The sequence below is a fragment of the Siphateles boraxobius genome, unplaced genomic scaffold (genome assembly GCF_051911475.1).
Source record: "Siphateles boraxobius isolate OS27281-9 unplaced genomic scaffold, OSU_SipBor_1 61, whole genome shotgun sequence".
NCBI classification, from domain to species: Eukaryota; Metazoa; Chordata; class Actinopteri; order Cypriniformes; family Leuciscidae; genus Siphateles; species Siphateles boraxobius.
The window spans coordinates 4,522,000-4,535,609 of record NW_027509188.1 but is presented as its reverse complement, the minus strand read 5'-3'; the positions used below and the strand labels follow the sequence as shown (position 1 = coordinate 4,535,609).

The 13,610-nt window shown below is 37.0% G+C and overlaps 1 protein-coding gene across 1 annotated transcript; it reads right to left on the bottom strand.

Annotated features, from left to right (window-relative positions):
* Positions 1 to 285: 285 nt before the first annotated feature.
* LOC143718623 (uncharacterized) lies at positions 286 to 11,829 on the bottom strand. Its single transcript, XM_077209644.1, has 3 exons — positions 11,776 to 11,829; positions 10,955 to 11,126; positions 286 to 4,270 (listed from the first exon to the last, which is right to left on the bottom strand). Exons 2-3 carry the CDS (start codon positions 11,124 to 11,126, stop codon positions 3,432 to 3,434), a joined length of 1,011 nt encoding a protein of 336 aa, XP_077065759.1. The 5' UTR covers positions 11,776 to 11,829; the 3' UTR covers positions 286 to 3,431.
* Between the last annotated feature and the right edge of the window lie 1,781 nt (positions 11,830 to 13,610).

The following is a 13,610-nucleotide window of genomic DNA, read 5'->3' as shown; positions in this document are numbered from 1 at the left end:
TATTGGGAAAAAGTTTTTCAAGCTTCAATCAGTGGTCACAAATTATTCAGTTTTTTAACATTAACACCGTCTACTGTAGCGATCAAAATAGAGAAAATCACCTTTTGAAAAGTAGCTTTGCACTTCAAATAACGATTGGATCGAATATAATGTTACACCACCAGGTGGCGACAAATGACGGTTAAAAAAATATTTGTCATTGAATCGTTCATTCAGGAAATTCATTCAAAAATGCTGATTCATCCATGAAACAAGTGAAGTATTTGAGAGTAATTGAATCATTCATTCAAACCAAGTTTTTTTAATAATACAGATTAATTAAACATTTTAAATAGACTTCAGCAATTAACAAATTATGTTATTTTGTTTAGTTTGTTCAGAATCCTGATCTCTATTTTATTCTCAATTCATCCAGAATCGTGTAGCTCTAATACATAGAACAAAATGATACATACAGGTACACAAGCTATTTAAAGTCATGTATAGAAGGTAGGGCCCAAAAATAACTCAAGCCCTGGGGGCCCCCACCGCCCTAAATCCTGCCCTGAGCATGATCCAGAGCTTAGCAATTGTTCTGAGGTGGAAGAAGGCTGTTTTTGTAACATGAAATATGATTTTCGAAAGACAAGTCGCTGTCTAATATAAGACCCAGGTCTTTAACTGTAGAGGATGAAGTTTAACTGTTTGGGATGCACATCTCAAAGCTGCTCTATTGGATTGAGAAAATGTGATGTTCAGAGAAATTTCATAGAAATTTAATGCATTAAAAATAACTCTTTGGTGTTTTATACACCCTAATTTGACTGCATAACTGTGGATGGCAGGAGGAATGCATAGCAATGAAATAATTTAATTCAAGTCAAATCAAAAAGTTTTAAACTTTTTTTAACCAGGCAGATGTGGCTGTTTATCTTTACCATGTACTCATTACTTATATATACACTTACAACATACTTAAAGAAAACTTGAAATACATGTTTGCAGTTAATAGATCTTTGAAATCAAACCAAGAAGAAAAAAAGAAATCACATGGAATCAGTTTCAGTCTGACTGCTCTAATCGGATTTCCCGTGGTTTATGTGACTTTCTCACGCCATGTAAAACACAAACATGTCAGACATTGTTATAGGAAACGGGCGGAGACGACAGCACGGAATAAAGACACATATACAGATACCAACCTCCTACTTTTCCGCCGCTGCCTCAGAAGATGCAGTGGTCCCAGCGTATGCCAAACAATGCAACATCATTGCCATAGAAACCAATGCAGATATTCCGAAAAACTAACAGGACACAAATCAGATATGAACAGTTGTGATGCAGTGTGGACAACTAATTATTTGAAAATTGGAATCTGATCTAAATTATTGACTATGGACTGACAGTAGCCGCGTTTCCATTACCCTTCAAATTGCGCAAATTAAAATGGCAAATTGACAATATGCCCAATGGAAACACGTAGATTTCGCAAAACTCCCAAATATTTCAAAAAAGCATTTAAGCTTGCATGAGGTGGTTTTTCAGGCAATTCGAAAAAGGAATATTTTGCATAACTACTATATAATATCTTTTTTGCATTTACATTATTATGCATTGGTTAAAGGGTAACTAAACCCTAAACCAACTTTTTTTAGTTAATGATCTGTAAGAATGGGGCTTTATTAGTGCTGTTCTTTGATTCAAGTAACTTTTTTGACATTTGGCTATAAAGTGTTTTAATTCTACAATATATGGTGTAAAAACTTCCGAGTGCTACCCTCTTCAGGTTGAACGGTTGCTACTGCAGTTGAATTTTCCTATTGGATGATTGCGGTGGTACGTGACATAAGCAGTGGCAGGTGACGTAAACAGGTGCCAGCTCACTACGCCCTTAGTACGAGCTACCGCGCCCTTTGGCAGTATAAAAACCACCTTGTTTCATCAAAACCACTGTTTCGACTCCGGCAATGAACAATGACAACATATTAGACTACACGCCCAAACTCTACTTTGCAGCGGCGTCTTGAGGCGAGTGATCATATATTAATCACAATTTATGGTTAGGCTAAAGTTAATCCTCTGGGGTCGACAAATGCGCGGGGCATTTTGCTGGATTTTTTCACATAGCAGCAAAACATGAATATGCCTACAGAGAGCACGCGCTATTGACATCAACTCGATAAAACTCATCGGATGCCGATCGCGATGCGGGAGTTAAGACCGCAGTTTGAGCCAGCGGCTCGAATTGATATGGCTCTGGCCCTGTCCACAGACAATTCAACATCCTCCACTTCAAATGACCGCTCTGTTGCAAAGCTACTTGCGTCACTCCAGTCACTCTCCATTTTAGAGTCTGACAGCAGCTGTCAATTAATCCCTCACTGCGGGTCTCAGGTGCACGCCCCCCCCGCTCAGCCCCGGCTTCGGTTCGTCCCCTCCATCTCCGCTGGGCTCTACCCACTTTTCCAGCATTTTTCACATATTGCCAGTGGGTGGAGTCAGGCTATGACCAGGGGTTTAGTTACCCTTTAATGGAAACGCTATCATTTCGCAATAGTTTTGCGCGGCTAGTGTGAGCATAGACACGAGGTGAACGAGGTAAAATGCCTACTTAAAATTTGGTCGGACAAACACATTTCAGAACTGTCCATAAAAATACAGATGAAGCCTTGATTCTTGCTCAGTGCTCCCATGACAATTTTTCTTTTACATTATTGTTTCACAGAAGGACAGAAGTTTTGAGGTGTTAAACTGAATAAAAAATATGAGGACGCTTCGTCTCTCCTGCAACCACTCAATATTTGAAACTTTATCAAAGGAGATGGTCAAGTATGGTCATAGGCATTTACATGACAAAAGAAAATAAACAGCATCAAGCCAAAGAGACAGATGCAAATAAATGACGTGTAGGAGCATCATCTGTTCTGACGATTATATACAAGTTTGCATGTGCTAATTGACAGTTGCCTTTAGTCCTTTTGGTGTTCAAGTGCAGCTTTTTGGCCGAAACACAGTAGGCTTTCCTTGCCACAAATACATTGAAGTCGGTTTTGTTTGTCCCAGTCTTATGACAGAATCTTTTTTTATACCACTTTAGTATAGGGTCCAATTCTCACTATTAACTAGTTGATTATTAGCATGCATATTACTAGAATATTGGTTGTCAATAACTAGGATATTTTCTGTTTATTAGTACTTATAAGCCTTATAAGTTTCGGATTCTATGTGACCTTATTTTACATCCCTTAATCCACCCAACACCTAAACTTAACTACCTTACTATTAACAAGCAGTAATTAGGAGTTTGAGGCAAAAGTCATAGTTAAATAGTGAGAATTGAACTATCTAAAGTGTGTAATTGTTTTATTACACTAATCCCAATTAAATTGCCGCCTTCTGCCTTTGTGAATGCACAAATGACTTTGAAATTGCTCCTTTTTCTAAGTATCTTGCTACGCTGAGGAACACTGCGATGTGTTTCCACAACATTTTTTCCAATGACGCTTCAGGTCTCTTTTATAGGTGAAACTCCCTTCACACTGAATACACGTGAAAGGCCTCTCTCCGGTGTGAATTCTCATGTGAGTCTGAAGGTTTCCATTGAGTGTAAAACTTTTTCCACACTGAGGACAAGTGAAAGGCTTCTCTCCCGAGTGAATTCTCAAGTGAGTCTGCAGGTTTCCTTTAAGTGTGAAACCCTTTCCACACTGATAGCACATGAAAGGCTTCTCTCCAGTGTGACTTATTACATGATTCTCAAGGTGTCTACTGTCTTTAAATCTCGCCCCACACTGATGACACTTAAAACAGGTCTCTTTTGAGTGAAGCCTCATGTGCTGTTTAAGGGTTACCTTGTGTCTCAAACTCTTTCCACACTGATCACATGTGAAAGGCTTCTCTCCAGTGTGACTGTTCATGTGATACCTTAGGTTTAGATCTGTCGTGAAACTCTTCCCACACAGTTTGCAAAGGTAGGGCTTCTCTCCATTGTGAAGTCTAATGTGCCTGTTAAAGCTTCCCGTTTGAGTGAAACCCTTTCCACACTGAGGGCAGGTGTAAGGCTTCTCTCTCTTATGAACTCTCATGTGGGTTTTGAGGCTTCCTTTTTTCTTGAAACTCCTTCCACACTGCTGGCAGGTGAAGTTAGTTTGAGGTTTTTTAACTCTTTTTCGTGAGGAGGTCTTTTCAGTCTTTGAGCAACTAAACGAGTTTTCTCCAGTTGTGAAATCATACTGGTTGTTCTCCTTTGTTTCATTCAGTACTCCACTCTCCTCTTTCAGCGCTGTCAGGTCTAAGGTGAAAATATACTTAATAATGTTAGTTATTAAGTTAATAATGACACCAAACAACAGACACCAAACATATAGGCATTATTTTAGTAATCAGGTATTCTACTGATTACTCCATCGATTAATCAAGTAATTGGATAAAAAATTGTGGAAATAAAAATAGATCCAAGTGAACAATAGCCTTTAAAATTACTTAAAAATACAAATTGGTAACACTTTACAATAAGGTTCATTAGTTCACATACTAAGAATGAACAATATTTCTACAGCATTTATTAATCTTAGTTAATATTAATTTCAACATTTACTAATACATTATTAAAATCAAAGGTTGTATTTGCTAACATTAATGTACTGTGAACTAACATGAACAAAAAAAACTAACATTAACAAAGATTAATAAATACAGTTACAAAAGTATGGTTCATTGTCAGTTCATGTTGGTTAATACATTAACTAATGTCAACTAATGAACCTTATTGTAAAGTGTTACCTAAATATATAACAAGCAATAATTATTTGTTCAAATATAATATCAAAGTAATCATATGGGTTTTATTGAACAACACTGTTTAAATACACCATGTAAAATAAATGATATAAACTAATATAAACATAACTTATGTACATTACGTAAAAACAAATGTTCACAGAGAGCACCGACGGATTGGTTACATGAAGGCATGATCAAATCCTTGTTTAAAATTGGCCAAAGAAAATTTAATTCAAATGTCAACTTAACCTTTAATATTTGGTCACTTCTGTACGATAGAAATGCAACAGCTGCTGTAATTTCTTGAACAAGAACATGTGCATGTCAAAACATGCAAACTCAGTGCAAGGGTTACATTTTATTTTGAAATCGCGATGAACAACAATATATTTTATATATTTCATAATATGTGACCCGATCTGGCGAGATGAGTCGGAAGTGGCAACGTTCCATTTTAATATATGGGCTGATTATGTGGAAAAACAATGAAATAGTTTTTTTTTGCTAATTTCAAAGAACAGACATTCAAAAATAATCTCCCAAAGTTTCGTAGTCCAGATAATTGAGTAAAGTTATTTAAATTACTATTAAAGTTTACAAAGTTTTACTAAATTCGCTGGAAATGAACATTGCTTTTCTCAACTCCTATCGTCACCTCTGAGCATTTCCCGGGTATCCCCTGACACGTCACTATCTCTGCTTTCCAAATGGTGTTGCACGTTGTATAGAACAAATCAAAAAGCTTAGAAATGTACACAAATGCTGATCATTTGTCGATGGGAAGCCGTTTCGACTGACCGTCACGCGATTGCTCCAGCCACCCTCCTGTCAGACTCGCAGCGAGCGCTCTGTGTAATAAAGATTTGCCCAAAACCGCCAGTTGAGAAAGTAAGTTGTCCCTCTCCCTGCCCAGCTTAGAAGAGAAGAGCTGAAAGGTGAATTTAATGTCAAATTTGAATCTGAGTGAGTGTATTTACTGTGTATGGATGTGAGTGAGTGCAAATGTGAATGAGTGTAGCTATTTATCTGCAAGGCGAATCCATTACAAGTGTTTGATTAACCCAATACAGGGTTTTAACTTTTGTTATCTGCGTTATCAATTTGTTACACTGTTATTGTCAACTACCCTACACAAATATATGATTGCAAAGACTAGCATTATTTGATCTCTGTTTCCTTGTCTCTCTGCCTCTCACTTTCTCTTACACACACACACACACACACACACACACACCCTCTCTCAAGCAAAAATGTAGCACCTCCGTTCAATCTTTCTGATTTTAGTAAATTTTCGTAAAAGGTACTGTTAAATTATTTATTAAAAAAAAACTTTAAAATAATTTGAGCTTCAGCCTGGTTTTATAGCATTTTTATATATATATTAATGTCTTTGGTCAAATTAAGCTGTAAAATAAATAGTTTATCCCTTTTAATGGATTTTGAAAGATATCAACTTTAAAAGCGATTTTCTCAGGTTTTTAATTGGAAAAAGAGTGCAGACGACCATAATTCAAATGTGTATATATTTACAACCATTCAAGGTATGGTACAACCATTCTCTTTCCATTAATACCAAAATCTCAATTTTGAAATTTGGGTCACTGTGACTCATTTTGCTGGATCAGGTCACATATTTCAAAAAGATATTTATATATTCTCCTGTGTTGGCATAGATTTACAAATGAGTTGTGCTATGAATCTTGTGAAAACGCGCACACTACGTGCAGATGAACATTATAAGCAGACATATAAATGATGACAGTGCAACTATGAAACACGCGTCAGAGGTTTTGCGTTTCAACACAACGCTTTCGCAGCGTTTACTGTGAACGGAGCTGAGGTACTTTTAACACAATCTGCACGCATGTAAATAATTAAAGGTTCACGCTTCTCTGTGGGGGAAAAAAACAGCGCATATACAGGTCCTTCTCAAAAAATTAGCATATTGTGATAAAGTTCATTATTTTCCATAATGTAATGATAAAAATTAAACTTTCATATATTTTAGATTCCTTGCACACCAACTGAAATATTTCAGGTCTTTTATTGTTTTAATACTGATGATTATCTCAAAAGATTACCATATCATGAAAAGGGTCTCTAAACGAGCTATTAACCTAATCGTCTGAATAAACTAATTAACTCTAAACACCTGCAAAAGATTCCTGAGGCTTTTAAAAACTCCCAGCCTGTTTCATTACTCAAAACCGCAATCATGGGTAAGACTGCCGACCTGACTGCTGTCCAGAAGGCCATCATTGACACCCTCAAGCAAGAGGGTAAGACACAGAAAGAAATTTCTGCACAAATAGGCTGTTCCCAGAGTGCTGTATCAAGGCTCCTCAGTGGGAAGTCTGTGGGAAGGAAAAAGTGTGGCAAAAACGCTGCACAACGAGAAGAGGTGACCGGACCCTGAGTAAGATTGTGGAGAAGGACCGATTCCAGACCTTGGGGAACCTGCGGAAGCAGTGGACTGAGTCTGGAGTAGAAACATCCAGAGCCACCGTGCACAGGCGTGTGCAGGAAATGGGCTACAGGTGCCGCATTCCCCAGGTCAAGCCACTTTTGAACCAGAAACAGCGGCAGAAGCGCCTGACCTGGACTGTTGCTCATTGGTCCAAAGTACTTTTTTCGGATGAAAGCAAATTTTGCATGTCATTCAGAAATCAAGGTGCCAGAGTCTGGAGGAAGACTGGGGAGAAGGAAATGCCAAAATGCCTGAAGTCCAGTGTCAAGTACCCACAGTCAGTGATGGTCTGGGGTGCCATGTCAGCTGCTGGTGTTGGTCCACTGTGTTTTATCAAGGGCAGGGTCAATGCAGCTAGCTATCAGGAGATTTTGGAGCACTTTATGCTTCCATCTGCTGAAAAGCTTTATGGAGATGAAGATTTCACTTTTCAGAACGACCTTGCACCTGCTCACTGTGCCAAAACCACTGGTAAATGGTTTACTGACCATGGTATTACTGTGCTCAATTGGCCTGCCAACTCTCCTGACCTGAACCCCAAAGAGAATCTGTGGGATATTGTGAAGAGAAAGTTGAGAGACGCAAGACCCAACACTCTGGATGAGCTTAAGGCCGCTATCGAAGCATCCTGGGCCTCCATAACACCTCAGCAGTGCCACAGGCTGATTGCCTCCATGCCACGCCGCATTGAAGCAGTCATTTCTGCAAAAGGATTCCCGACCAAGTATTGAGTGCATAACTGAACATAATTATTTGAAGGTTGACTTTTTTTGTATTAAAAACACTTCTTTTATTGGTCGGATGAAATATGCAAATTTTTTGAGATAAGTATTTTGGGTTTTCATGAGCTGTATGCCAAAATCATCAGTATTAAAACAATAAAAGACTTGAAATATTTCAGTTGGTGTGCAATGCATCTAAAATATATGAAAGTTTAATTTTTATCATTACATTATGGAAAATAATTAACTTTATCACAATATGCTAATTTTTTGAGAAGGACCTGTATTTTCAACTGATTCGCAGCCTTTGTGATTTCATGATAGCACTGTGCTATATTATGATTGTAAATGGTTTTTAATATATCACATAGCCACATAGCCATAGAAAACGGTGTATTAATGCGGTTCATGGATTCTTGTCTGTGGAATGCGCCACTTCCTGTATTTTGCCGGTTATTCGACACGAGTAAATTGCAGTCGAGGATTTTTTTTAAATTGAGTACTCGACTTTAATCAATGAATCATTACAGCCCTAGCATGTATGCAGAATCCTCTTTACAATTTTGTTTACTCTTTACTTTTAAGGACACATCCCAAATACGCATCAAACAGTTACCTAAAACCCACAGTTTGACCAATAAGTAAACTTGTAAACCAGCAATTTAGGTGTAAAATATTTGAAAAACATTGGCATCTAAACTATGTTCAGTTTTGCAGAGAAACTGTATTTGTGAACAATATCAGTCAGGATGTAAGCCTCAATACCATGCTGGAAGACCTTGACTTTGCAGATGACCTTGCCCTTCTATCTTCAACAATGGATCACATTCAGCACAAAACAACCAGATTAGAGGTCAATGCAGCCAAGGTTGGCCTAAAACTGAATGACAAGAAGTGCAAGATAATGAAGGTCAACAGCAAGAGCGACAACAAGCTGAAGGTTGGAGAAAGCGAGGTAGAGGAGGTGGAGAGCTTCACGTATCTGGGTGCAAACGTCACTAAGGATGGTGGAGGCACAGTGGATGTCAAGAAAAGAGTGGCACTGGCAAGCGCGCAGTTCAAAAGGCTATCAAACATATGGCAAGCCAGTGATATCAGCAGGAAGACCAAAACCTCCCTTTTCAAGAGCTTAGTACTTTCGGTTCTGCTTTATGGATGCGAGGCCTGGAAACTAACCAAAGGAGAGGAGAAGAAGCTAGACATATTCCAGACCAAATGCTTACGGAAGTTTTTTAAGATTCGATGGCAGCAACACGTCTCCAACAAGTCCGTTCTAGAGATGGCAGAAACAAAGAAAATCAGTGAGGAGGTGAGGAGACGGAGATGGAACTGGATCGGCCATGTGCTGAGGAAGGACAGAACGGACGACTGTGCTGTGGCCCTCGGGTGGACACCTGAAGGAAGAAGGAAAAGAGGCCGCCCAAAAACAACTTGGCGGCGAATGGTGGAACTGGAACGAAACGGTGCAGGCTGGAACACGTGGAACACAGCACGACGTGCAGCTGCAAACCGAACCCAATGGAGGAGTGATGTCCAAGCCTTGTGTGCCTCCTGGCACGGAGAGAATTAAGCTTAAGCTTGTAAGCCACATTGTTTATGTATAAGTAATAAACAAACTGCTTTTAAACTGTATCTAGTCATTAGATCTTTCGCCAACACCGACTATGACATTCTCTTGGATAGATTTATAATTATGTTGGCATTTGTGGACATCCGTCACATCTAGCCGACTGCTACGACTTGTGTTTGATAAGAAGACTCTTCATTTACTCGAGGAAAGTATGGTGTGCCACAGGGCTCAGTATTAGGTTCTCTGCTTTTCTCCTCGTATGCTTCCCCAAGGAGTCAATGTCATTATATTTCACTGTTATGTCAATAATACTCAGTTTTAAATGTCTTCACAACCTGAACAACATTCCAGACTGTTTTAAGGATAGCAAATATGGGATGTCTAGTAATTTTCCTGTACTAATTCGGACAAGACAAAAGGTCAAAAATCTCCAAATATCTAGATCCCATTGGATGGATGTAACAGTACATTTCTAATGTTTGTAGAACAGCCTTGTATCACCTTATACATGTTGCAAGATCAACAAATAAGCTCTTATAAGTCACACTGAAAGCTCTCGGATTTCGTTAGAATATCTTAATTTGTGTTCTGAAGATGAACAAAGGTCTTACGGGAATGGAACGACATGAGGGTGAGTAATTAATGACATCATTTTCATTTTTGGGCGAACTAACCCTATAAGAGTTGAAACTGTAAAGGGGTTTTCTGTTTGTTTAAAGGAATAACAAAACATTGTGCTTTAACATAAAATAAAAACGAACAGGATAGGCTATGCTTTCTGCAGTCTCATTCTACGTGAGCGTATTGCTTGCCTCACAGACATGAGAAATATCTATAGAAAGCCTGAAATGTCTACTTTTAGAAGCTTATTCATGCAATCAAGCACAGAATGTTGTAGATTACACCTATATAAAATATATATATTTAAAGGCTTATTATCTTTTAGTATCCCTGCCAGCCAGTATACATTCAAGTAATTAAGTTAATATAAACATGCGTTAGTTGAGTAATGGCTCAAATGAATGACTACTAGTCAACTAGAAAAATCTTTAGTCAGGGGCAGCCTAATTTTATACGTAATGCTACTTTTTTAATCAGTCAGTGAGTGAGTGACTTATCACACATTTACAACGGTATTAAAAAACAATAGTTTTAACCACATTGTTTTATGATCTGTCCTGACAGTGATTATTTTTAATTCATGAATATATAGGACACATCTATATTACTGTTTCTTTGCATTTATTTTGGATTTATTGTCAGTAGGCTACTGGGCTCACAGTTCACTGCCACCACCAAAAGACACTTTTTGACCCAGGGAAAACTCTGTTAGGACACTCATTCTTCAAAACTATCAATAGCCTTAATTTCTGTAGAGCTGGACATTTTAATAAGGATCAAATGACGGAGTTTCGCTGTGAGAATGAAACCAACCTGTTTGTTCCTCAGGATCTTCTTTTTTCACTCTGAATGTTTCTCCAATCTTCATTTCTTCACTTTCCTCTTTAATAAACGCCATCTTTGTTTGTTCCTCAGTTTCTTCATGTTTTACTCTAATTGTTTCTTCAATCCTCATGTCTTCACTCTCCACTTTAATAAACACCATCTTTATAATAGTATGTTTAGGATGAGAATAATTAGTAGAAAGAAAAACAAAAACTCAAGACTAAATATCTGTGTGTGTCTCAGTCGGCTCTAGTTCAGTTTACTGGTAAGAGTCAGTCAGAGTGAGAGTTAATGGACTTTAAAATCACCTGATTAGACAAAAAGTTATAAACAGACTCAAAACTAGCACTACAAATTAATAAAAAGAACACAAAATATAAAACATCTCATATTTAGATTAATATTTCGTATTAAAATTTGGAAGTTAATGATATGTAATTACATCTTAAAAAGTAAAAATTGTTAGTGTTTTCTGTTCGCTTCGAATCACTTAACGTTAATCATTATGAAAAGTATTTGATTCAATTGACTCGGAGTTTCAAAAAGCTCTGTTTTGCTCATCTCTACCCGTGACTGAATTAGTGTTTATGATAAACTGATTCATGATAACGGGAGCGAAATGAGACGACGCAGATTTTCTGTTAATCATGTGTGGATGCGCTTTACTCAAACAGATTAACATGCACTGATGTTAGATAATGCATCACAAAGTTACATTCAATAATAACGCATTGTGTTTACAATTCTTGTTAAAACTATGAAATTACCTGAATGGATAGCTTTGAATTAAACACTTTACAAACACTAACCTTCTTCAGCCGAATCACAACAGAAGCAAGAGTGCGGCGCAGCGTTATGACGTCAATCACAACTCCAAAATAAAAGTCCTATTCTAAAATTACAAAAGTGCATAGAAATACGTATGTGCATTTTCAATAATAAAACATATCAGCAGCATCCAGAGTTTAATTCTTTGTGAAATAGAAAATCCATGTTGTGCTGTGCTGAAAATAACTACTAAAGAAAGGGTTTGAACCACATTTAATACGTGAGATTCTATCTAAAAGGCAAAGCACTAATGATTTAAACAATTAAGTGCATACACCATTTCTTTCTTTATTTATTTATTTTATTGCTTACTTGCCTAGCTAGCAGTGATCTCTGGAACTTTTCTATATCAAACCATTTTTCCCCCATTTTTGTTTGATATGAATCAAATATATGTATCAAAAACTATTATTGATCTCAAATATAGCTAGCTTTATTTTTTTTAAAAAAATTGTTCACGCCTTGGCTAAAGGCACTATATAAATATAAATAAATAAAATAAAATAAATAAATCACAGCATGTTTTAGATTATAAAAATGAAAAGAACGCAATTTATTAAAGTCCGGAAAATATGATATAGCAAATTATTTCATAGAAAATATAGTGTATTTATATCAGATATTGTTTCCTCTTTTCCACAGTATCGTAAACACAAGACTGGGCCAACTCATCTTTCAACTCAAGTTCAGAAGGTTGTTGCAATCTTTTAATAACCACTTTTGTATTGTTTAAACTACCCAAACTGGACAATGACATCACTGTTTTCTACAGAGCTGCTTTACAGATGAAATGAACTAATTTAATAATTGATGATCTTAACAACTGAATCAACACTGAACTGACTCCAGCTGAACAACAGCCTGAAATAAATCATTTTCCTGCTATCACTGTAAAGCTGCTTTGAAACAATCTGTATTGTATAAAGCTATATAAATAAAGGTGACTTGACTTGTATTTTTAAATTCAGTTTTCTGTTGAAATGTTGTTTTTCTGACTGTTTTTATGTTCTAGATTATATTTACAATTTTTCCAAAACATAAAAATTATTGTTTAAAAGATTAGTTAACCTTAACAATTTTAATAATTTACTCACCCCAATGCCATCCAAGATATCCATGTCTTTCTTTCCTCAGTGGAAGAGAAAATAAGTTTTATGAGGAAAACTTTTCTGGATTTTTCTTCGAATAATGGACTTGACAATGACAACCAGCGTTTTGAAGTCCAAATCAATGCCGTTTCAAAGGTCTTTGAAGTGCTTGAAACGGCTGTCCACGATCGCAGCTGAGGAGGGGGGTCTTATCTCGCGTAACGATAGGACATTTAAAAAAATATATATATATATATACTTTTTAAAGGGTAAGTTCGGCGTTTTACAAGTAAAGCCCTGTTTTAAGATCGTTTCTGATGAAATCGAACGGTTAAGATTAAAATTTGGACACATGCTGCGGTCCCGAGAATTTTAGGTTTTTGTGGTAGCACATTTTCCAGCAATGCATGTTCTGTAGACAAAATAGATGATTTTTTAAAGCCCCTAAAACGATGGAGAATTTAAAGTTCTTTGAGATACGTTTTTGATCTTTTTTTGTAAAAAATATGTTGTTTTTGGAAAAGATCTTTGAGGGCGTTTTAACTCCTACGGTGGACATATTATATATCACCCTTGGAATCAGCTACCCCAGCATTATCAGATTAGGCTACATAGTGTACAAAGTAAAAGCAATGAAAAATAACTCAAACTTACAGTCCCCTTTGCTGTAGCCTACAAATGGCGCCAGTAAAACGATTCATTGCCTGTGATCCGTCGCAGCACACAGA